The sequence below is a fragment of the Camellia sinensis genome, chromosome 3 (genome assembly GCF_055761805.1).
Source record: "Camellia sinensis isolate YWXY chromosome 3, ASM5576180v1, whole genome shotgun sequence".
Lineage (NCBI taxonomy): Eukaryota > Viridiplantae > Streptophyta > Magnoliopsida > Ericales > Theaceae > Camellia > Camellia sinensis.
The window spans coordinates 225,230,751-225,254,079 of NC_138963.1; the positions used below are offsets into that span (position 1 = coordinate 225,230,751).

Below are 23,329 nucleotides of genomic sequence, written 5' to 3' on the forward strand. Positions count from 1 at the left end.
ATCAACTTTTCGGCCCCAAACAGTGAAAGTGCGATTTATAATAACGCTTTAGCTTGATTTGAGAATTCTGTCCAAACTAGACCTAATTTAGAAATTAAGATACAAAATAGACTTAATATGGAAAAGCCTCCGTAACCGACTCGTAATTATCTTTTTTATAAGACTTGTGTGTTTTTGATGAGGTGAGGGCAGTATGAGTGGGTTGTGGTGGCTGTAGGGCATAGTAGTGGTTGACTTAGAGAGTGAATGGCGGAAGAGAAGGGCACAGTGTGCGTGACAAGGACGGGAGGGTACGTAGCTTCTTGGTTGGTGAAGCTTCTTCTCTCTAATGGTTACTCCATCCATGGAACCGTCAGAGATCCTTGTAAGTCCCCCAATCCCTATGCCTATCCCTATCCCTCTCCCTCTCCCTCTCCTCAACTTTCCATTGCCTCTCTAACCACTGTTATATCTTTTACATACCAATCTCATCATCTATTCAACTCGTATGATTATTGTAGCTCTCTCTCTCTCTCTCTCTAGTTGATGCTCTTTCTGTTTTAATTTAGAATAACATGTTTATGAACATATATTCCTTGATCTAAAAGATTTTCATATGACTCTGTAAATCCTATTCAATTTATCTTGCAGATGATGAGAAAAATTCTCAATTGAAAAAACTTGAAAAAGCATCCGACAAGCTTAAACTCTTGAAGGTGGACCTGCTGGATTACAACTCTCTTTCTGCAGCCATCACGGGGTGTGTCGGAGTGTTCCATGTCGCCAGTCCAATTCCCCCCGGCAGCTTGCTAGATTCGGAGGCAAGAATACCTTGTGATTGAACTTGTTTATTGAAATCATTTGCATTCTTCTTGACAATTTTATATCTATATTGACTTCTGAACCTATGTGGAGTGTTGCATATTGTCCTCATCTTGATATTAGGATGACCACGTAGCACTGCTTCATAGTCCATACATTCAGCCTGCATCAGCCCATATGGCTTCAATTCTACTGTAACTTGGATTCTTATGGCGGCGATAATTTCTGGATATTGCATCTCTTTATCTAATGTGTTTAGCTATTTGATTTTGCTACTTTTTTGGACTGAGCCAACTTACAAGAATAAGAATCGTGAAAATATGATACCGGTCCGACCATGCTTGTGTTTTGTTCAATTCTTAATTCATCTCAACAAAACTTTTGTCCCAATTAATTGGGGTTGCCTACATGGGTTCATTTTTTGAGCAAGTTATCCTATGGTGACTTTTGGGTACCAAATTTTGAATACCACTTGTTGTGTCACCAACCCATTGGTTTAATGAGTCCCACCATTCTTTGGTGACATATTAGATAATATCCAAATTGTTACCCGAACTTGGTCTCCGTCTTTTCTTTCTCTTCATCTTATGTATATTGTTCTCCATCCTTACAACTTAAGATAGAGAGCATTGCAAGCCTTCAATTTAATTTTAACCTCCTTAACTGCTTTAGATTTTCCTTTACCCATTTGTTTCTTGTAAAAAAAAAATTATTCATTCTCTTTCCAATCATTGTTATTGTTCCTATGTTCCAAGTTCCTAATTGTATTTTACACTCTTGGACTAGTTTCTTTATGTGCACTTGTCTATTAAAGTGTTAGCACCTTTCCCTACTTCTCACCAATTGGGGATCAATGTGGCATGTCACTTGGGGGAGTTGCTGGCATTTTAATTGCATCTGTGATAGTAAAGTTAATCCACAGGTAAAGAAGTGCGTCACAAGATTGAAATGTGATGACATGTGTAATCATTAAATGTTTATCTTCAATGGGACTTTAATGTGTTACGAGTTTGGTGAGTTATTTTACTTCCATAGTATCTAATAGCTTTAGTGCAGGTGCAACTAATTGAGCCTGCTATGAAGGGTACTCTTAATGTACTCAAGGCATGTTCTGAAGCAAATGTCAAACGAGTGGTGCTTGTATCTTCTAGAGCTGTTGTTTCCGTGAACCCTGAATGGCCCAAGGGTCAAGTGAAGGACGAGACTTGTTGGTCTGATGCGGAATACTGCAGAAGAACTAATGTAATCAATTAAACAAGCCAACTTCAAACTTGTAATGATTATGTTGCGATTGTAGTGCATTTCTGCTTGATATTATTCAAAGATTTTTAAAATTGTAGGTTCCATGCTAATGTTTTCTATATTTATATTGATTTTCTGGTTCTTTGCCCTAGAATTGGTATTGTCTTTCCAAAACAAAAGCAGAAAGTGAGGCTTTTGAGTATGCGAAAAGAAGTGGGCTAGATGTTGTAAGAGTGTGTCCAACCCATGTTTTGGGACCAATGCTCCAGTCCACAGCAAATGCTAGTAGTTTGGTTCTCATTAAGCTTTCAAAAGGTACCTAATTGAATAAAACCTATATCATTTTATTTTCTCAGGTAGAAGTAGCATTTTTTATCCATGTAAATCTTGTTTTCTTTTATTCTAAATGATGTGCTCATATGTGTTCCTATGCATGTTTATATGCTGCGGTGGAATGTTAACTTTTGAACTTTAATGCTTGAGAAGTTACTTTTGGTATTACATTCCATATGGAAAGCATTTTTGCTCTGCTTTATCCTTCTTGTTATGCTTTAAGCCTACAATCTAGGACTCCAATTTGTATTAAAAGGATAAATGTATATATATATATATATATAATGTAGGAACCCACACTTTATGTCCTCATCATGTTCATGAGCATCGGTAAGATTATGACTTGTTTAGCTTGCATGTGTATGTTGTGATTTGTTTCGCTTGAGCTAATGCGATCCATGTCTTGATTTGAAGCCTTGTGATTTGTCTAAGTGTAGTGTGCTTGTCTTGTTTCTCCCTTAATGCGAAACCTAGGTTACGCCTTGCTTGAGTTATACTAGCCGATGTTATTCCAATGCCGAGGTCATCCTTAGTCTAGTATTAGTATCTTGAAACCCCTTGTTGACCTCAGTCCTTGCCTTGACCACATTAGCCGAGATGATACCTTGCACCCAAGTGATCTCGTCCTGGAGTGGTATGACCTAGGCCGAGGTGTGGCGCATCTAGGCCAAGATGTGGCACAGCTTAGTCAAAGTGTTGTCCCTCCTAGCCGAGGTCATTGTCATCTTAGTATGCCTCGTTGTTAGCCGATGTCATAGCCTGTCAGAGAGCCCATACCGCTTTGCTTGTTGAACACCCTTCCACCATGCTTTGTCTGGCCTGTCAGCCACCTTTTCAGGATGAACCCAACCAATCGCCGCCACGTGTCTCAGCAGAGGGTTAACCCCAGAACCGGGTATAGAAAACTATCATTTGGTATCATAAACTTGCCTTGTAGAGAGAGAGAAGCTCTAGAAGAGGGAGAAGAGTTCTTGAGAGAGAAGTAGATCTTCAAGCTTGGTTTCTAGAGATCCAACCGTTAGATCCGCATTCTAAGGTTAGATTCTTGATCTACTCGTAATGTTCTTTATGTTTATGTTATTGCATTGCATGATTGAAAATGATTTGTAAGCCATGCATCGTTTTGAAGCTCGATTCTAGAAAGAGAAAATGACATTCATGTGTTCTTCAAGAAAGTCTTGTTTTGATCCGAAAGCTTTTCGCCTAGACTCATGTTTTGTGTTTGTTCTTGCATGATTTTCAACTACGGGTACCCAGGTCCATGTTTTCAAACTCATAGCACGAAAATCCCAGATTTGTGATGGCAGATTATGATCAAACATTCGTATTTTTCATGTTTTCACACTCATGTTCTTCATGTTCATCAACAGAGGGAAACCCAGAGTTTCCCGACCTCTTTCCTTGCATGTGGCCCTCGGGAACACACCTCGGCAAGGAGGTGTGGAACCTCGGCCTAGACCTGGTTGGTGCCCAGCATGTTTTCCGAAAACATTTGTGTATATGAGAGACTTGTTTGAAAGCGCATTCAATAGGCTTTGCCATGTGTTGTAGGACTTGGGCTTGTCTCGACCCCGACGTGTGAAGAAACGATGTGAGTGGTATTTTTAATAAAGTTATGTTATAACGTTTTGACAAAGCTTTGCCTCGTTTTGATAAAAGTATTTGATCAAGCATGAATGGTTATCCCTATTTATATATCAAATACTATCTTGTTTTGATGACATGTCTTGAAAGTCCTTAGTTGCAGGGGACTATAATACAACTGCACTCTTGTCTTGAAAGTCCTTAGTTGCAGGGGACTATAATACAACTGCACTCTTGTCTTGAAAGTCCTTAGTTGCAGGGGACTATAATACAACTGCACTCTTGTCTTGAAAGTCCTTAGTTGCAGGGGACTATAATACAACTGCACTCTTGTCTTGAAAGTCCTTAGTTGCAGGGGACTATAATACAACTGCACTCTTGTCTTGATATGTCATCACCCCATGTATTATGTAGATGTTATTAACATCCCAAGCAAGATTTGAAAGGCCAAGATTTGATTGATGAACTTGATTCATCCCATGTTTTGAACAAAGCTATGATATATGTATTGTTTTGACAAGGACCTTGGAAATCATTCATGCAACCCCTTTATTACTTGTACCATTCACTGAGTATCCAAGCTCACCCTCCCTATGTATATATGTAGGTAACAAGCAAGAAGTCGGCTACACCGAGATGTGTGTTTTACAAGATGTTTTGGATGCATGTTATGTCGGCAATATTTATGTCGGCCATTTTTGAAGCTTATGTATTTTGAACATGTCGGCTTGAGAAGCTCTTTTGCTAAGATGTGATGTGTATTTTGTACTTCATTTCTTTATGTATTCAAGTTGTAAAGCTATATAAAGATGTATGCCATTTCATTTGACTTACGCACTGCTCTTATGGACCACTTGTATTTTAGATTATTGCTTCCGCACTTGTGAGCCCCCTATATAAATACTCTGATTGTGTGTGAATTTTGGAAGTCGGCCTTCGGTAATCACGGATTACTGGCCATCACGGCACCAAACTACTAGGGGCGGTTTGGGGGCGTGACAGAATGGTATCAGAGCACAAGATCCTTGTAGTACGTTAATCACACACCTTGAGTCCTAGAGAGCCTAGGATTTCCCCTAGAATGATGTTAGGAATTGCATCATATTGCTTGCTACTTGACTATGTGTGCATCAATTCGGCCTAGACGCTCGTTACTTGCGTATGTGTTATTTGTTTAGTTGTTTTAAAGTCTCATCTTGCATTCCCCCTAGCATCATGAGGAGAGGTAGACCCCCGGTTGGCCGAGATCGATCGGAAGACAGGTTGGAGAGATTGGAAAGGTTAGTCGAAGGCTTGGTTCGTGAGCAGAGACAACCTAGGCCGCAGGATACTGGTACCACTTCTATGCATGCCGAACAGACGAATGGCCGATATGCAGCTCCACCCCCTCCGGTGCCACAAGTGCCTCCGCAGCAAGCTTTGTATGGGAACGACACGATAACTCTAATCAGAGAGTTCAAGAAGATGAAACCGCCGAGATTTCAGGGAGGCATAGAACCAATGAAAGCCGAGGCATGGGTTTTAGAGATGGAGAAGTTGTTTGAAGTTTTCCCCAGTACAGACGCTCAGAAGGTATCTCTGGCAGCATTCACGTTAGACGACGATGCTCGTAGGTGGTGGATGATGGTCCGAGAAAGCAATCCGGGTTTGACTTGGGCAAAATTTTTGGAGTTGTTCTACAACAAGCATTTCCCCCTCAGCGTCCGAGACCGAAAGACCACGGAGTTTCAGAATCTGGTCCAAGGGAACAAGACGGTCGCAGAATACGATCGTGCCTTTACTGAACTGGCGAGATATGCGCCTCATATGGTTGATGACGAGTATCGAAAGGCGAGGAAGTTCGAAAGTGGGTTGCGTGGACCGATACAAGATCGGGTCAATATGCTCAATATGCCGACGTACGCCGGAGTACTGGACAAGGCCATCCTGGCTGAAGCTAACTTGAACCGGTACCAGAGTTCAGGTGAGGGTCAGAGGAAGAGACAGAGTTATGACAATCGCCGAGTTCCGTTCAATGCCAAGAATCGATGATTTGCTTGATCAACTACAAGGAGCACGAGTCTTTTCCAAGATTGACCTTAGGTCAGGCTACCACCAGTTGAAGGTTAAAGCCGAGGACATTGAGAAAACTGCTTTTCGGACAAGATATGGTCACTACGAATTTTTGGTAATGCCCTTCGGAGTAACCAATGCCCCAGCAGCATTCATGGACCTGATGAACAGAGTCTTTAAGCCGTACCTAGATGAGTTCGTCATTATTTTTATCGACGACATATTGATCTATTCCGGGAGTGCGAGCGAGCACGAGAATCATCTGAGACTTGCCCTACAGACCTTGAGAGATAAGAAGTTGTACGCCAAGTTAAGTAAATGCGAGTTTTGGCTTTCTAGCATTTCATTTCTAGGGCATGTGATTAATGAAGACGGTATATCAGTTGACCCCAGTAAGATTGAAGCCATTGTGAGTTGGCCGACGCCGACCAACGTGTCCGAGGTTCGTAGTTTCCTGGGTTTGGCAGGTTATTACAGAAAGTTTGTGAAGGATTTCTCGAGGATTGCAGTGCCTTTGACACAACTAACCAAGAAGGGAGCAGCTTATGAATGGACCAATGAAAGGGAATCAGCTTTCCAGGAACTGAAGACGAGGTTAGTCACAGCACCAGTTCTGGTACTACCATCAGTTAATGAAGAATTTCAGATTTACAGCGATGCTTCACACAAAGGTTTGGGTTGCGTGTTAATGCAAGAAGGTAAAGTCATAGCGTACGCGTCTCGTCAGTTGAAGCCCAATGAAGAGAATTATCCTACCCATGATTTGGAGCTAGCTGCCGTGGTTTTTGCCTTGAAGATATGGCGTCATTACCTGTACGGAACATCTTGCCAAGTTTTCACCGATCACAAGAGTCTGAAATACTTGTTCACCCAGAAAGAATTAAATATGAGGCAGAGAAGATGGCTCGAGCTACTGAAGGATTATGACATGCAGATTCAGTACCACCCAGGTAAGGCAAATTCCGTAGCCGACGCATTGAGCAGGAAGTTAGTTGGAAGTTTGGCGTGCCTGACAGCGGTTTCGGTGGAACCAACCATTATTGAGGAAGTGAAGACCAGACAGAGGGAGGATAAATTCCTCAAGAAGGTAATTGATGAATTCGTCTCGAAGCCGAGGCCAGGTTACACAGTGGAGAATCAGGTGCTTAGGTTCGAAGAAAGATTGTGCGTGGCCGACGTACCAGAGTTAAAAAGGAAGATTTTACAAGCGGCCCATAGTTCCAAGTTTGCCATCCATCCAGGGAGCACCAAGATGTATCAGGACGTAAAGCGGACCTTTTGGTGGCCAAACATGAAAAGAGAGATAGCCGAATTTGTATCTCAGTGTATGTGTTGTCAGCGAGTGAAGGCAGAACACCAGAGACCAGCAGGACTTCTTCAACCCTTGTCAATTCCTGAGTGGAAATGGGAGCACATCTCCATGGATTTCGTAGTGGGATTGCCGAGGACACAAAGAGGTATGGATTCCATTTGGGTTATAGTTGACAGGTTTACTAAGTCAGCTCACTTTTTGCCGGTCAAGACTACATTCAATGCCAACCGACTTGCCGAATTGTACATGAATGAGATCGTTAGGCTTCATGGTGTGCCGATGTCCATTGTGTCAGACCGAGACCCGAAGTTCGTTTCTAGATTTTGGCAGAGTCTACAAGGAGCCTTGGGAACAGAATTGAGATTTAGCACAGCCTTTCACCCCCAGACCGACGGACAGACAGAAAGGACGATTCAGACACTCGAAGACATGCTCAGACTGTGCGTGTTGGACTTCCAGGGAAGTTGGGAATCGCATTTGCCATTAGTAGAATTCGCATACAACAACAGTTATCAAGCCAGCATAGGCATGGCGCCGTATGAAGCTTTGTATGGAAGGGAGTGTAGATCGCCGATATGTTGGACTGAAGTAGGAGATAAAGCCCTAATTGGCCCCGAGTTGGTTCATATGACAACTGAAAAGATCAAACTCATTCAGCAGAGGATTAAAACCGCACAGAGTCGACAGAAGTGTTATGCCGACCAAAGAAGGAGGGAGTTAGAATTTGAAATTGGGGATCATGTATTTTTGAAGGTCTCGCCGATGACAGGAGTTACGAGATTTGGGAAGAAGGGCAAACTTGCACCCCGATACGTTGGGCCATTTGAAATTCTTGAGAGGATTAACGCCGTTGCTTACAGGCTTGCCTTGCCACCAGATTTGAATCGAGTCCACAGTGTGTTCCATGTTTCAATGCTGAGAAAATATATCCGAGACCCACTGCATGTAATAGATTACTCCGGGGTTGTAGTTAATGAAGACTTGGGCTACGAAGAGAAGCCGATGAGAATTATCGACAGACAAGTGAGGCAGTTGAGAAACAAGTCGATATCAATGGTGAAAGTCGAATGGGAGAAGCATTATGGCGAGGAGGCCACATGGGAAAAAGAAGAAGAGATGAAAATCCGTTACCCGGAGTTATTCGTAGGACCAGGTAACTTAAGTTTGGGGACCAAACTTCTTTAAGGAGGGTAGACTGTAGGAACCCACACTTTATGTCCTCATCATGTTCATGAGCATCGGTAAGATTATGACTTGTTTAGCTTGCATGTGTATGTTGTGATTTGTTTCGCTTGAGCTAATGCGATCCATGTCTTGATTTGAAGCCTTGTGATTTGTCTAAGTGTAGTGTGCTTGTCTTGTTTCTCCCTTAATGCGAAACCTAGGTTACGCCTTGCTTGAGTTATACTAGCCGATGTTATTCCAATGCCGAGGTCATCCTTAGTCTAGTATTAGTATCTTGAAACCCCTTGTTGACCTCAGTCCTTGCCTTGACCACATTAGCCGAGATGATACCTTGCACCCAAGTGATCTCGTCCTGGAGTGGTATGACCTAGGCCGAGGTGTGGCGCATCTAGGCCAAGATGTGGCACAGCTTAGTCAAAGTGTTGTCCCTCCTAGCCGAGGTCATTGTCATCTTAGTATGCCTCGTTGTTAGCCGATGTCATAGCCTGTCAGAGAGCCCATACCGCTTTGCTTGTTGAACACCCTTCCACCATGCTTTGTCTGGCCTGTCAGCCACCTTTTCAGGATGAACCCAACCAATCGCCGCCACGTGTCTCAGCAGAGGGTTAACCCCAGAACCGGGTATAGAAAACTATCATTTGGTATCATAAACTTGCCTTGTAGAGAGAGAGAAGCTCTAGAAGAGGGAGAAGAGTTCTTGAGAGAGAAGTAGATCTTCAAGCTTGGTTTCTAGAGATCCAACCGTTAGATCCGCATTCTAAGGTTAGATTCTTGATCTACTCGTAATGTTCTTTATGTTTATGTTATTGCATTGCATGATTGAAAATGATTTGTAAGCCATGCATCGTTTTGAAGCTCGATTCTAGAAAGAGAAAATGACATTCATGTGTTCCTCAAGAAAGTCTTGTTTTGATCCGAAAGCTTTTCGCCTAGACTCATGTTTTGTGTTTGTTCTTGCATGATTTTCAACTACGGGTACCCAGGTCCATGTTTTCAAACTCATAGCACGAAAATCCCAGATTTGTGATGGCAGATTATGATCAAACATTCGTATTTTTCATGTTTTCACACTCATGTTCTTCATGTTCATCAACAGAGGGAAACCCAGAGTTTCCCGACCTCTTTCCTTGCATGTGGCCCTCGGGAACACACCTCGGCAAGGAGGTGTGGAACCTCGGCCTAGACCTGGTTGGTGCCCAGCATGTTTTCCGAAAACATTTGTGTATATGAGAGACTTGTTTGAAAGCGCATTCAATAGGCTTTGCCATGTGTTGTAGGACTTGGGCTTGTCTCGACCCCGACGTGTGAAGAAACGATGTGAGTGGTATTTTTAATAAAGTTATGTTATAACGTTTTGACAAAGCTTTGCCTCGTTTTGATAAAAGTATTTGATCAAGCATGAATGGTTATCCCTATTTATATATCAAATACTATCTTGTTTTGATGACATGTCTTGAAAGTCCTTAGTTGCAGGGGACTATAATACAACTGCACTCTTGTCTTGAAAGTCCTTAGTTGCAGGGGACTATAATACAACTGCACTCTTGTCTTGAAAGTCCTTAGTTGCAGGGGACTATAATACAACTGCACTCTTGTCTTGAAAGTCCTTAGTTGCAGGGGACTATAATACAACTGCACTCTTGTCTTGAAAGTCCTTAGTTGCAGGGGACTATAATACAACTGCACTCTTGTCTTGATATGTCATCACCCCATGTATTATGTAGATGTTATTAACATCCCAAGCAAGATTTGAAAGGCCAAGATTTGATTGATGAACTTGATTCATCCCATGTTTTGAACAAAGCTATGATATATGTATTGTTTTGACAAGGACCTTGGAAATCATTCATGCAACCCCTTTATTACTTGTACCATTCACTGAGTATCCAAGCTCACCCTCCCTATGTATATATGTAGGTAACAAGCAAGAAGTCGGCTACACCGAGATGTGTGTTTTACAAGATGTTTTGGATGCATGTTATGTCGGCAATATTTATGTCGGCCATTTTTGAAGCTTATGTATTTTGAACATGTCGGCTTGAGAAGCTCTTTTGCTAAGATGTGATGTGTATTTTGTACTTCATTTCTTTATGTATTCAAGTTGTAAAGCTATATAAAGATGTATGCCATTTCATTTGACTTACGCACTGCTCTTATGGACCACTTGTATTTTAGATTATTGCTTCCGCACTTGTGAGCCCCCTATATAAATACTCTGATTGTGTGTGAATTTTGGAAGTCGGCCTTCGGTAATCACGGATTACTGGCCATCACGGCACCAAACTACTAGGGGCGGTTTGGGGGCGTGACATATAATGCCCGTGTTTTGGTGATGTTAAGCCTTGAGGAATGGTGATGCTTGTTTTTCCAATCATTCTCATTATGATTGAACTTCTAGAAGGTGAGGCCAATTGAGCTCCAAAGTTTAGTCTTGCAATGCTTTGATTGAACCCTTTCAAAAGCACTGAAGTCACCCTACAGAATTTAATTATGTTTTCCTATTAAAGTCATTACATAAGGATGAAATAGCCATATATGGAAGTATATGTGATGTAGGACGAGTATGGATTACTTTCCTACAAGTAGTGAGTCCGGGTTAAGTATACTGGTAGCCGCAACAATAGACTTATAGGGCAAGATTTGGTAGGAGTTTGTGGCTGCAAAAGTATTTAATAGAATAGGAGTTTAAGGGTTTGTAAAAATGTAGGGTTTTGTGAATGAAAATACAAGTGTTTAGGGATTGTTGGCTGGCTATTCTAAGTACTCTGAACAGTGATGTGAACAGTAATCTTGTTGGATAGAAGGGAAGAGAAAGAGAGAGAGAGAGAGAGAGGTGCTTCACTCTCACAAGGGATAGGCCAATCACACAATCACAATCTCAAATTTTCATAATATTAACTCTTTTTCCTCAATCATTAAGATTACACATATATTTATAGGCTAAAGACTCTCCTAATTCTATAAGGACTATAACTCAAATTTAGAAATCAAAAATATTTAGCAACTACATATTCTAGACCAACTATGACTTCCAATTCTACTTCAATCATAATAAGAAACTTTAATGACTTTTAATTTTACTTCAATATCAAAATAGGAAACTTGGACTTTTGACCATTAGAATTATTTTAGACATAATAAAACTGGGTGAGCAGCGGATATACTGATCCATCCAAACCGACCGAACTGAACCAAATAAATCCGCCGCATTTTGAACGGATGCGTGATGATGAGCGGATAGTTGCGGATTGATTTTTTCAATCCGCCTAATTTTGGACAGATGACGGATCTGAGGTTCCGTTGGCCGCAACCGAACCGCCAAACCACCAACACCTCTACTAATTTATAAGACTCTGTTTTCAATTTGTTTAAATATTTTGTTTGTGTTTTCAATTGAAAATGAGTTTAAATATTCTGTTGAATATAGTCTGTTGAAAAAGAGTTTTCAACTTGAATATATTTTTTGAATTGAAAAAAATAAATGTATTATTTATCTATATTTTTTGGTTTTTAAATCTAAATTTGAAAATAATAAATAAAAAAGATGATATATACTGGTTGATTTTTATTTTTAAAAACAGATATAGATGTAACAATACAGAGACATACAATCTCTACCATTACTCTATTCATGGTTTTGGTGGTTTGAATTGTTTTTATATTTTAGGAATCACAGATTGTAATACTTTATGTGGATGAGGTAAGCAGTGATTTTAATAACTTTTTAAGTCATTGACGTAATATTTCTTTTTTTTTTTTTTTTTTTAGGAAGTGCACAAGTTGAATTATGTTGAAAATTTATAAAATTTTAAACCGCCAAATCGATTCGCATCTATCTGCCAATCCGCTCAATCCACATCTGCCGGATTAGCGGACCGATGCGGATTGAGTTTCTCCAATCCGCCAATCTGATGGACAGATGATGAATTAGAAGTTCTATGGCCGCAACCGACCCGTGCCCATCCCTAAATAAAACCCATATATAATAACCCATTTAATAGCTTGATCTAAAATAAAATCTATGGGTGACCCCTACAACCTATGCCCAACAATTATTAGAATTATTATTATACCCTTAATCACTAAAACTTACTATAATGACATGAAGATTTGAAATTATTCCAAATATTTGATTTTTGATGCCCTAAATGTACTTCATGTGAAATTCCAGATTTGCTTTTCTTTTTTTTTCTCCATGATTCTCATCATTCTCCCTTGCATTCGAAAAAACTCGACCTCGAGTTTTATAATGTTGAAGTATGAGGATTATGAAATCTTGCACTTGCAAACATTTAAATTGATTGTTTTGAATGAACGATGAGAAAATCAAAAAATTCAATGTTGTCATCACTCCATTGACCACATCAAATTTATTAGGAATAACAAACTCAATGTGAACTTCATTTTTCTTGTGAAGACCAGAAAATTCAGTGGCATTCTTATTATTTTCTTTGGCTTTCTTGGCTTTAGATTCTTGATCATGATGATCTTTCATGCTTTCTTTAGTAAACAAATTAATTTTCGCCTTCATTTCTTCAAGATCTTCAATATTAGCAACATGTTCATCTTGCTCTTTTATAGTTTCTTCAAAATCTTCAACACTATCATCGTTTTGCTCTTAGATATTAATCTTCTCCAAAGCAGCAGCCACTAATATTTTCATGAAAGCTTTCAATACATTCAAAGTTGTCTGGATAGTATGCACATCACTCTTTATTGTTGCAATATCCTCCTTAATAATCCCAAAATCCTCCTTTAACATTACAACATCTTTCTTAGTAGCTCTACAATTTGTTGACGAGGCTTCAAATTTCAAATTTAATTCAATGCTTGTCAACATTGTAATAAAGAAAGAAATTTCATCAAAAGATTGGTAACGAACAAGATAGGATCTTGACACTTTGATACCAAACTAATGTAGGACGAGTATGGATTACTTTCCTACAAGTAGTGAGCCCGGGTTAACTATATTGGCAGCAACAATAATAGACTTATATGGCTAGATTTGGTGGGAGTTTGTGACTGCAAAAGTATTTAAAAATATAGGAGTTTAAGGGTTTGTAAAGAGGTAGGGTTTGGGGAATGAAAACACAAGTGTTTAGAGGCTGTTAGGTGGTTGTTCTAAGCACTGTGAACAGTGATGTGAACAGTGATCTTGTTGGATAGAAGAAGAAGAAAAGAGAGAGAGAAAGGTGCTTCACCCTCACAACGAATATGCCATTCACACGAACACAATCTTAAATTTTCATAATATTAACTCTTTTTCCTCAATCATTGAGATTACACATATATTTATAGGCTAAAGATTCTCCTAATTCTATAAGGACTATAAATCAAATAGAAACTAAAAATATTTAACAACTACTAATATTCTAGATCTAGACCAACTATGACTTCCAATTCTACTTCAATCATAATAGGAAACTGTAATGATTTCTAATTCTACTCCAATATCAAAATAGAAAACTTGAACTTTTGACTACTAAAATTATTTTAGACATAATAAAACCCATATATAACGACCCATTTAATAATTTGACCCAAAATAAAACCCATGGGCGACCCCTACAACCTATGTTCAACAATTGTTGGAATTACCATTATATCTTTAATTACTAAAACATACTATAATGATATGAAGACTTGAAATTATTCCAAATATTTAATTCTTGATGTCCTAAATGTGTTTCATGTAAAATTCCAGATTTGCTATTTTTTTTCTTTCCATGATCTTCATTAATATGCATATGAAATTACTTTTGATAACAACATGTGGTCATATAATGTACAATTAGGTATGGATACATTTAAAAATCAATTTAAGTATTGTTTGGGATAAACTAAATAAGTGTATTTTTTGACTTTTTGGGCTGGTTTGGCAACCCTTGAAAAAGCCAAAAAGTCGAAAAGTTACCAAAAAAGTTAAAAAGTTATCACTATTCACCAAAAAAAATATTAAAAAAATAATATACAAATATTAATTTAAATGGTAAATTAATATAAAAGTTTAACCTGACCAACCCATCAACATACAGACACGTTAGCCACCTGCAATGAAAGGAAAAACAAAAATAATAACACGTGTACATTCACTTATTTGCATGGTAAAGTTGGGCCTGTGGGGGCCCACCATGGGTCTCATTTTGATAATCCAAACCTTTCAATATGTAGAACTCGTATAGTACTATATGTCTGTAAAAAATCACATCTACGGATATCGCTAACTATATGATCAAATCAGTTTTATATAAAAATTGGATGGTATTATAGTTAACAGTTGACAAAGAAAACTAACACGATCAGATAGTTATCGATATCCAATCAACGTGATTTTTTACAAGTATTTAGTACTTGATGAGTTCTACACATTGAACGGTTCCGATTAGAAAAACGGGACCCGTGGTGGGTCCCCACCGGCCAAACAATACCATCCAATCAAAGCCCGAGAAGTAGACAATATTTTTTCATCTACTCACCCAGCCAGCCACCACTGCCATTCCGTATGGCTCCTACCCTATCTTCTCCTACACACTTATTTATGCAATTTTTTAATACACATTTTTTCATAAAAAGTCAAAAAGTTAACCCAAACATCCATATTTTTTTCCCCAACTTTTTAGTCCAAAAAGACAAAAAGTGCACTTATTTAGGACATCCCAAACAACCCCTTTATGAAATATGGGTTGGATATGGGTTGGGTTTGAAGTGATGTGGTAGAGAGGTGATGTGACTTAAATAAGATGATGTGACTTAAATAGGATAGTGACTTTTTGACTTTTTGGCTTTTTTTAGTTATGCCAAACCAAGCCTTAGTAAGACATGTGGAGCATATATGTATGGATAAAAGTACTTACGATGCATCTCTATGTAGAAAAATATGCATATATAAATATATAAATTTGTATATAGGCATAAAGGTATGTATAATACTTATGTGAGAACTTATAGGCATATAAGTGGTCATAAAAGCATGTATAAATAATAAATGTACATGTATACGTACAGATAACCATACTCATTCATGTGTATAATTTGATGTGTACGGATGCACAAATAAATGTTGTGCAAACACATGCTGCGTTTTTGCTTTCTTCAAAAAAGCAAAAATGTTAAAGCGTTGGATGTGGGTTGATGTTGAAACAGCATGTCAACTTTGGTTGCACTTAAATGGAACACTTGAAGCTGGATATCAATCTTGTGGAACCAATCCCCCCACCCCTGAAAATACACACACAGGAAAAAAGTAAAAGAAAGATGCAATAAAAAAATAAAATGGGAAGAGAAGGCTCGTGCAAATACTTAACATTCCAACCTAGTGAGCTCCACAGCCAAATAAATTGAGGTAACTAACATTTTGTAGAAATTTTTATAGATGATTTGGATTTTCATAGATTCCATGACAGTATTCAAGATGACATCATGCAAATGAATTGCCAGCAGATAGAGATCATGTTCCCTTTATTCCCGAGTATTTTGTAAAGTGATTTAATGCCTTGCTAATTTCCATAGACAAAATACGTGTTAGTGAGAATAGGTTAGAGTCTCTAACTGATCAAGATTAAAGATCTTTAGAGATAATGCAAAGTGTGCTTCGATCCTATTTACATATGATATCTTGTATTAGTCTAGGACACATGCTTTTCATGTCATAGTTTGACTAGAATAACTTATGCTTAGTCTTGTGGTCTTTATGATCGGAAACTATTCAAAACAAGATTAATTGGGCAAGTCCCAAGGGCACCGATCGAAGAGCGCTGGAGCGAGGTGCCCCCTAGGAGCTCTGCATATGTCTAGAGCCCTAGGTTTAAAGAAATGTGGTGACATTTCAACTTCATAGAAGTCCATAGAGCTGCTCTTGATGCCCACTTGAAAGTGTGCTTGAGCATGGTGCTGGGATTTCTGCATAATGGGAGCCCACAGAGGCTTGCTCAGAGCGCACTTGAAAGGCACTCAAGCAGTGCATAATTTTTCATAAGTTGTGCGATGACTTCATCAATACGTTGCTTATTACTAGTCATCTGGTATATAGTTTTTTCTTTTTGAAAATGGTTTGTCAGTGAAAACTATAGCACTTGATGTCCTGACTTCTCGCAATCCTGTTATTTACAGAGGGATATGATGAATTCGAAAACAATTTGAGGATGATAGTAGATGTACGAGATGTAGCTGAAGCACTGCTATTGGCATATGAGAAGCCCGAAGCCGAAGGAAGGTATATATGCATAGCTTACATGATAAAGTCACAAGATCTGGTGGAAATACTCAGGAAAAACTACCCGAACTACAATTATCCTAAGAAGTAAGTTTCTGTCTCTCCATAATATATTCATCTAAAAGGATATTCCTGCTGTTCGAATTTCTTTTTCATTTTTTTAATTTTATATTATATAATAGATTAGGTATTAGCAGTTGAATTATATTTGTGGTCTATCACCAATAAGTGTAGCTGAATTATTACTATGGGTTACCTTTGTTGGGTTAAAATTTGTTGTTTCATTCAATTACACATTGCCAGATTTACTGAGGGAAAGGAAGAAGAAAAGCTCAGTTCAGAGAAATTGCAGAAGCTGGGTTGGAGTTACAGACCGATAGAAGAAACTCTGGTTGATTCCATTGAAATCTGTAGACTAGCCGGACTTCTGGACTAAATGATCTTGGCATTCTGTTGTAGTTTTTACAAGTTGTATCATCAAGCATTCTCATATCCAGAACCTCGTTGTTCTATAGATGTTGTATTGGGTATTGTTGTAAACGATCCTTGTTCATTTTGCAATAGCGCTGCGACTCATGACTCCAGTTAATTTGAAATATGGTATTTGAACACTGCAATTAATGTTACACGATTACATGGAACTTTAGTTTTTGTGGAAATTGATGCTGTGGACAGGATATGAGGATGTATATTGTTTGTTGGTCACTTGTCTTGTCTTGTGACTGTTTGGATCATAGATTTGGGTAGTAATTTTGAAAGAAAGTGAGAATTATGAATTTGGACAGGGATTATCCATAATCTAAACACAATTTTAGGGGCCATAGTTTCTTTAGCTGCTTCTCTTGATTTGTTTTACACTTACCTAGTTTAATCCAATCCGTTTAAAGCTGTTTGTTAAATGGACGAGTTTGAATTAGATTGTTTTAATACGTAATCCGTTCTGACCAACAGCAAGCCCGCCCATTTTTTACCTCTATCATGTTGTAATAAATGATTGGACAAGTCATGGCAGCAGCAAATATTACTTGGTGGGCTTTCCAGATCAGGGTTCATCCACAACCACGAAAAGGTAAAGATTCACTATTTTATATATATATATATATATATATGTATGTATGTATGTATAGCGACCCCGGTCTTCTCCTATTTGATTATTGTATCCGGACTTAGGTTCCGTAGATTCTGTCATTGTATAATTGTTGTTGTTGTCCCTTATTTTCTGATTTGGACCTATAGGATGTGTTGGGCAGGTTTATTTCAGGTTGGTTGGGTTTAGAAACCAAGTGTTGCTGTCCAGAATTTTGGATCTTCGCTCGAGCGAGGAGTGTGTCGCTCGAGCGAGATGTTTTTTTTTGGTTCTTCGCTCGAGCCGGGGTTTGGTAGCTCGAGCGAGAGGTTGCGTCTGATTTGGACCTGTAGCTGTGCATTCTTGGCTCGAGCGAGCTTTTCTTCGCTCGAGCGAGTTAGTTCGTTCTTCGCTCGAGCGATAGTTCCTTCGCTCGAGCGTGTGTCTGGTTACAGACCTGAGGGTGTGAGTTCTTCGCTCGATCGAGTTTTCTTTCGCTCGAGCGAGCTTTTGGGTTGTTGGCTCGAGCAAGGCTTCCTTGGTTCGAGCGTAGTTTCTCTGTGTCTGGTCGCTCGAGCGACAAAGTCTTCGCTCGAGCGAGCCTGTCCAGTTTATATACACAGCAGCAGGTTTTGATCAGTCTTTTTCATCTTCTTTTGATTCTAAACCCTAGGTCCGACTTCTCTCTCTCCCTACTCACCTTCTTTCTTAGATTTGATCTATTTAGAGGGTGTTTCTACCCTAGTTGCTTTATTAAAAATATAGAGGGAGTCGAGGGCTTTCATTTAATCTGAACATTTGGCGATTTGGAGCACATTGGTATTTGGGCACTCATCTCGGTCTTCACCATTTGGGTTGTTTTCTTCGAGGTAGGGATTTCCTACTCCATCTTATAAGTTTTGTTCTAAGTTTTAGTATTTTGATATGTTGGGGGTACTTTGGTAATTTTGGGAAAAACCCTAGTTGCATTAATTAATTAATTTGTATAATTAATTCATGGAATTGGGAAAAGATGGTTAAATTCATGGAATTGGGGAATTCATTGATTAAATGGCATAATTGGATAATTTGAATCATTTGTCTATTGAATTGTTGACATAGTTATTTTCAGTTTAGAAATAACTGTTTTGGGCTATCGGTGGAGGATAGTCGTGATTGTTGTAGACATTGCATGTGGATTAGGAATAACTGAAACTAATCACATTGGTAAAGTCATTGATTTTGACTATTGCATTGATACAGAAAATACGTGTATTGATTGAGCATTGCATTTGCATACATTGTTTTGTGTGGGAGGAGATAGGGGATGTACTCCACGGTTTAGGGGAAGATAGGGGATGGACCTCTAAACCGGATTATGTTTGGGAGGAGATAGGGGATGGACTCCATTAGCATCACTTTTATGTGTGCTTATCTATATTGAAGTGTTTTATTGATACAGCACTAAAATGTGTATCAATCTGCAAGTATGAAGTGTTTTGATTTGAGCTTGAGTCTCATTTGTTTGTTGATATTGGAAGGATGTGAATATGATATATGTAATTCACTGTTGTAAGTTTGGCCAGGTTCTGAGCCATGTTGATAAAATTGGAAAGTAAAACGTGTCTTAGACAATAGTGTCATGAGACTGTAAAATGAAGTAATTAATTATCTTGGTTAACCATCTGTTGAATGCTATTGCTTTATTCATTGCTTATATGTGGTTTAGTATATTTCTACTGGGCTGTGGCTAACCCTATATGGGAACATCATTTTCAGGTTCAGGTGATAAGCTACCTCCAAGGACTTAGCTTGGAAGGGACTTGGATTTTGAAGACTATCTTTAGTTAATTGTCTTTATTTATTAGTACATGTAAACATCCAAGCCTAGGGCTTTTCTTGTATTGAGTTAGAACTCATCTTTTTGTATCCAAGTGTTGGCTTGGAAAGATGTAAGCCTGTAGGGCATTTTATTCGATGTTACATGTAAAGCTTTTATTTAGTAATACTCTGATGAATGAATTAATAAATTGTTTTCTTTAAATAATGCATGTCAATGGTATATATATAATGGGTTGATTTTGAGGGCGCTACAACTTGGTATCAGAGCGTACCAGGTTTGAATACTTTGGGTACGTGGGAAGTGATTAGTATCACAATGGGTTCGTCTCGTTTGATAGAGACTTAGTGTAACGTTATATGCTTATGTGATAACATGTTTATGTGATTATGTGGGTATGGAATGTAGTTTCTAGGATGTTGATTGGACCCTTGAGTTTCTAGTAGTCTTGTTGGAAAGGCACATGATCACTGCTGCTTCCAACCGGAACTATAGTAACGCATTGGGACTATCATTATCCGGGAATGAAATTCGTAGGTGCTTATGTGATTATGTGCTTACGTGGAATGTATTATTGTTGTCCAATGCATTAGGACGTGGGTGTTTAGCTTCAGCACATTTATTAATGTGCTAATGTCTTTGTTCCTTTATTAGGATGTCAGGACGAGGACGAGGACGCGGTAGGCGTGGTAGGCCGGGTAGGCAGGAGGTGCCTGTGCCAGAGGAGATTCCGGCAGTTTAGGAGGGAATTGGCCAGGCCAATGTGGCCGAGCGAGTAGGCCAGCAGGCTATGGGCGCTCTAGCCCGAGAGATAGCAGGGGCATTCAGGGAGTCAGTAGGCATTCTCAGAGCTGAGAATCAAGCTCAGGTTGTTGTTGCGGATGCAGGACCCTCCTTTCTGAAGAGGGAGTTCTTCCGGTCTAACCCGGATGAATTTGTGGGTGATCCTAAAGAGCCGCTTAAGGCAGATGAATGGCTCGAACAGACAACGAAGACGTTTGAGATTCTTCGCATCGAAGACGAGGGATTGAAAGTGACCTTGGCATCTTTCCAGTTGAAGGGGGATGCGGGTCAGTGGTGGAAGTTTACTAAGGGTCGTATAGGAGGTACATGGGAAGCTTTTGTGAATGCTTTCCAGGAGAAGTTCTTATCTCCAGCAGTCAGGGAGAAGCTGAGAGACCAGTTTTGTCAGCTTAAGCAGTCGAGTTCTTCAGTGGCCGAGTTTGAGGCTGCATTTACTAGTTTGTCCAGGTTTGCACCTAAGTTGGTGGCGTCTGAGGAACGCCGTTGTATTGAGTTTGAGAAGAAGTTGAGGCGTGGCCTCAAGTTGAGAGTTGGGGGAAACTATGATTCGGGATTATGGGCGTATGGTTGATGCTGCAGCCCACATGGAAATTATGATGCAGGAGGAGGAGGAAGGACAGAAGGGCTCCAAAAGGAGTCAGGATGGTCAGAGTGATGGGAGGAGACAGAAGGGTTTTAATCCTCAGCAGTCTCAGGGTAGCTTTTCTAGATCAACTTTTCCTGTGCCGAGTGCCAGTTCAGGAAAAGGCAGTCAGGGAGACATTACCTGTTTCAAGTGTGGCCAGCTGGGCCACAAGTCTCCAGTTTGTCCTCAGAGGGGAGGAGTGCAGAGAGCAGCATCATCTTTGGCTCGATCTCAGAGCCAGAGTCAGGGTAGAGGCCAGCCACTCTCGTGTTATCAGTGTGGTTGCCAGGGCATATGAAGAGGTATTGCTCGCAGTTGGGTGGCACATCTGGTGCATCTGGTTTGAGGCAGATTCAGGGTCAGCAGCTAGCTCAGTCGGCTCAGGCCTCGAGGGCCAATCAGGGGGCTTCATCGTCTTAGTCGGTGCAGCAATCTTATGCTCCTAGGGTTGAGCCAGTTGATCAGAGGTCGTCTGGGCGCGTGTATGCTGTTACCGCGCAGGATCTTGTGCCAGCACCATCAGTTGTGAGAGGTACCTTCTTGTTTTGCAACTCGGTTGCTAATGTTTTGATTGATACGGGTGCATCTCATTCCTTTGTGTCTGCTGCATTTGCATCTATTTTGGAGTTGGAGTTAGCACAGTTAGCATCTCCTATATCTGTAGTGTCACCTCTTGGGGGTGAATTGATTTTGAAACACGGTGTTAGGGGTTGTGATATAGAGGTTGATTACCATAGAATCCCATTTTCCTTTGTAGTTTTGCCTATGAGAGGTTTCGATGTTATTTTGGGTATGGACTGGTTATCGTCATACCGGGCAGTTATTGATTGCTACCGCCAGAGGGTCACTTGTTGTACCGTGAGCGGAGAGTATTTTCATTTTCTGGGGGACCGGGTGGGTAATGTGTTGCCACCGGGGTATGTTCCGCGAGGGCGGAGTGAGCTTAATGGTCTACTTGCTAACCTTTCGATTAGTGAGGATGTTGAGACTCAGATTGTGTTGCCAAGGGTGGTTTGTGAGTACTCGGACGTCTTTCCTGAGGATCTTGTTGGTTTGCCACCACATCGAGAGATTGAGTTCTCTGTTGACCTAGTGCCCGGCACGGCGCCGATTTCTATGGCACCTTATCGTTTTGCCCCAGCCGAGTTAGTTGAGTTGAAGATTCAGCTCCAGGAGTTGCTAGATAAGGGCTTTATACGTCCTAGTGTTTCGCCGTGGGGAGCACCGGCCCTCTTTGTTAAAAAGAAATGTGGTGCTTTGAGACTTTGTATAGATTACCGGAAATTGAATCGGGCTACGGTTAAGAATAAGTACCCTATGCCTCGTATAGATGATCTGTTTGACCAGTTGAAGGGTTCCCGTTGTTTCTCTAAGATAGACTTGAGATCGGGTTACCACCAGTTGAGGGTCAGGGAGGAGGATATTCCGAAGACGGCATTCCGTACACGGTATGGCCACTATGATTTTCTGGTGATGCCATTTGGGCTCACCAATGCACCGGTAGTTTTTATGGATTTGATGAACCGGATCTTCCGGAAATTCTTGGATCGGTTTGTAGTCATTTTTGTGGATGACATCCTTATCTATTCGCCTTCTGAGGAGGAGCACGAGGAACACTTGAGAGTGGTGCTTGAGTTACTTAGAGCCCATAGGCTGTATGCCAAGTTTGGGAAGTGTGAGTTCTGGCTGAGGGAAGTCAAATTCTTAGGTCACGTGGTATCCGGGGAAGGGGTGTCTGTTGATGCATCCAAGGTTGAGGCAGTGCAGGATTGGGCACAGCCTAAGAGTGTGTTTGAGATCCGCAGTTTTCTGGGATTAGCTGGGTATTACCGTCAGTTTGTGAAAGATTTCTCCAGGTTAGCGTCACCGTTGACTAGACTGACTCGGAAGGGAGTAAATTTGTATGGGGTGAGACTTGTGAAAAGTCGTTCCAGGAGTTAAAAGTTAGACTGACCACCGCTTCAGTATTGATTATTCCAGAGAGAGGGTTGGGTTATGCAGTCTATTGTGATGCCTCACGAAAGGGTCTGGGTTGTGTGTTAATGCAAGAAGGGAAAGTAGTTGCCTATGGCTCACGTCAGTTGAAAATTCACGAGCAGAATTACCCTACGCATGATCTAGAGTTAGCAGCTGTGATATTTTCCTTGAAGATTTGGAGGCATTATCTTTATGGTGAGAGGTTCGAGGTGTTCTCGGATCATAAGAGTCTGAAATATTTGTTTACACAGAAAGATTTGAACTTGAGGCAGAGCAGGTGGATGGAATTTATAGAGGATTATGACTTTGAGTTGCAT

At 40.1% G+C, this 23,329-nt stretch overlaps 1 protein-coding gene across 1 annotated transcript; it reads left to right on the plus strand.

Annotated features, from left to right (window-relative positions):
* Positions 1-246: 246 nt before the first annotated feature.
* LOC114280327 (cinnamoyl-CoA reductase 1) lies at positions 247-17,362 on the plus strand. Its single transcript, XM_082922417.1, has 6 exons — positions 247-364; positions 631-800; positions 1,858-2,043; positions 2,196-2,358; positions 16,619-16,808; positions 17,025-17,362. The coding sequence occupies exons 1-6, from the start codon at positions 247-249 to the stop codon at positions 17,155-17,157; spliced, it is 960 nt and encodes a 319-aa protein (XP_082778543.1). The 3' UTR covers positions 17,158-17,362.
* The last annotated feature ends 5,967 nt before the right edge of the window (positions 17,363-23,329 follow it).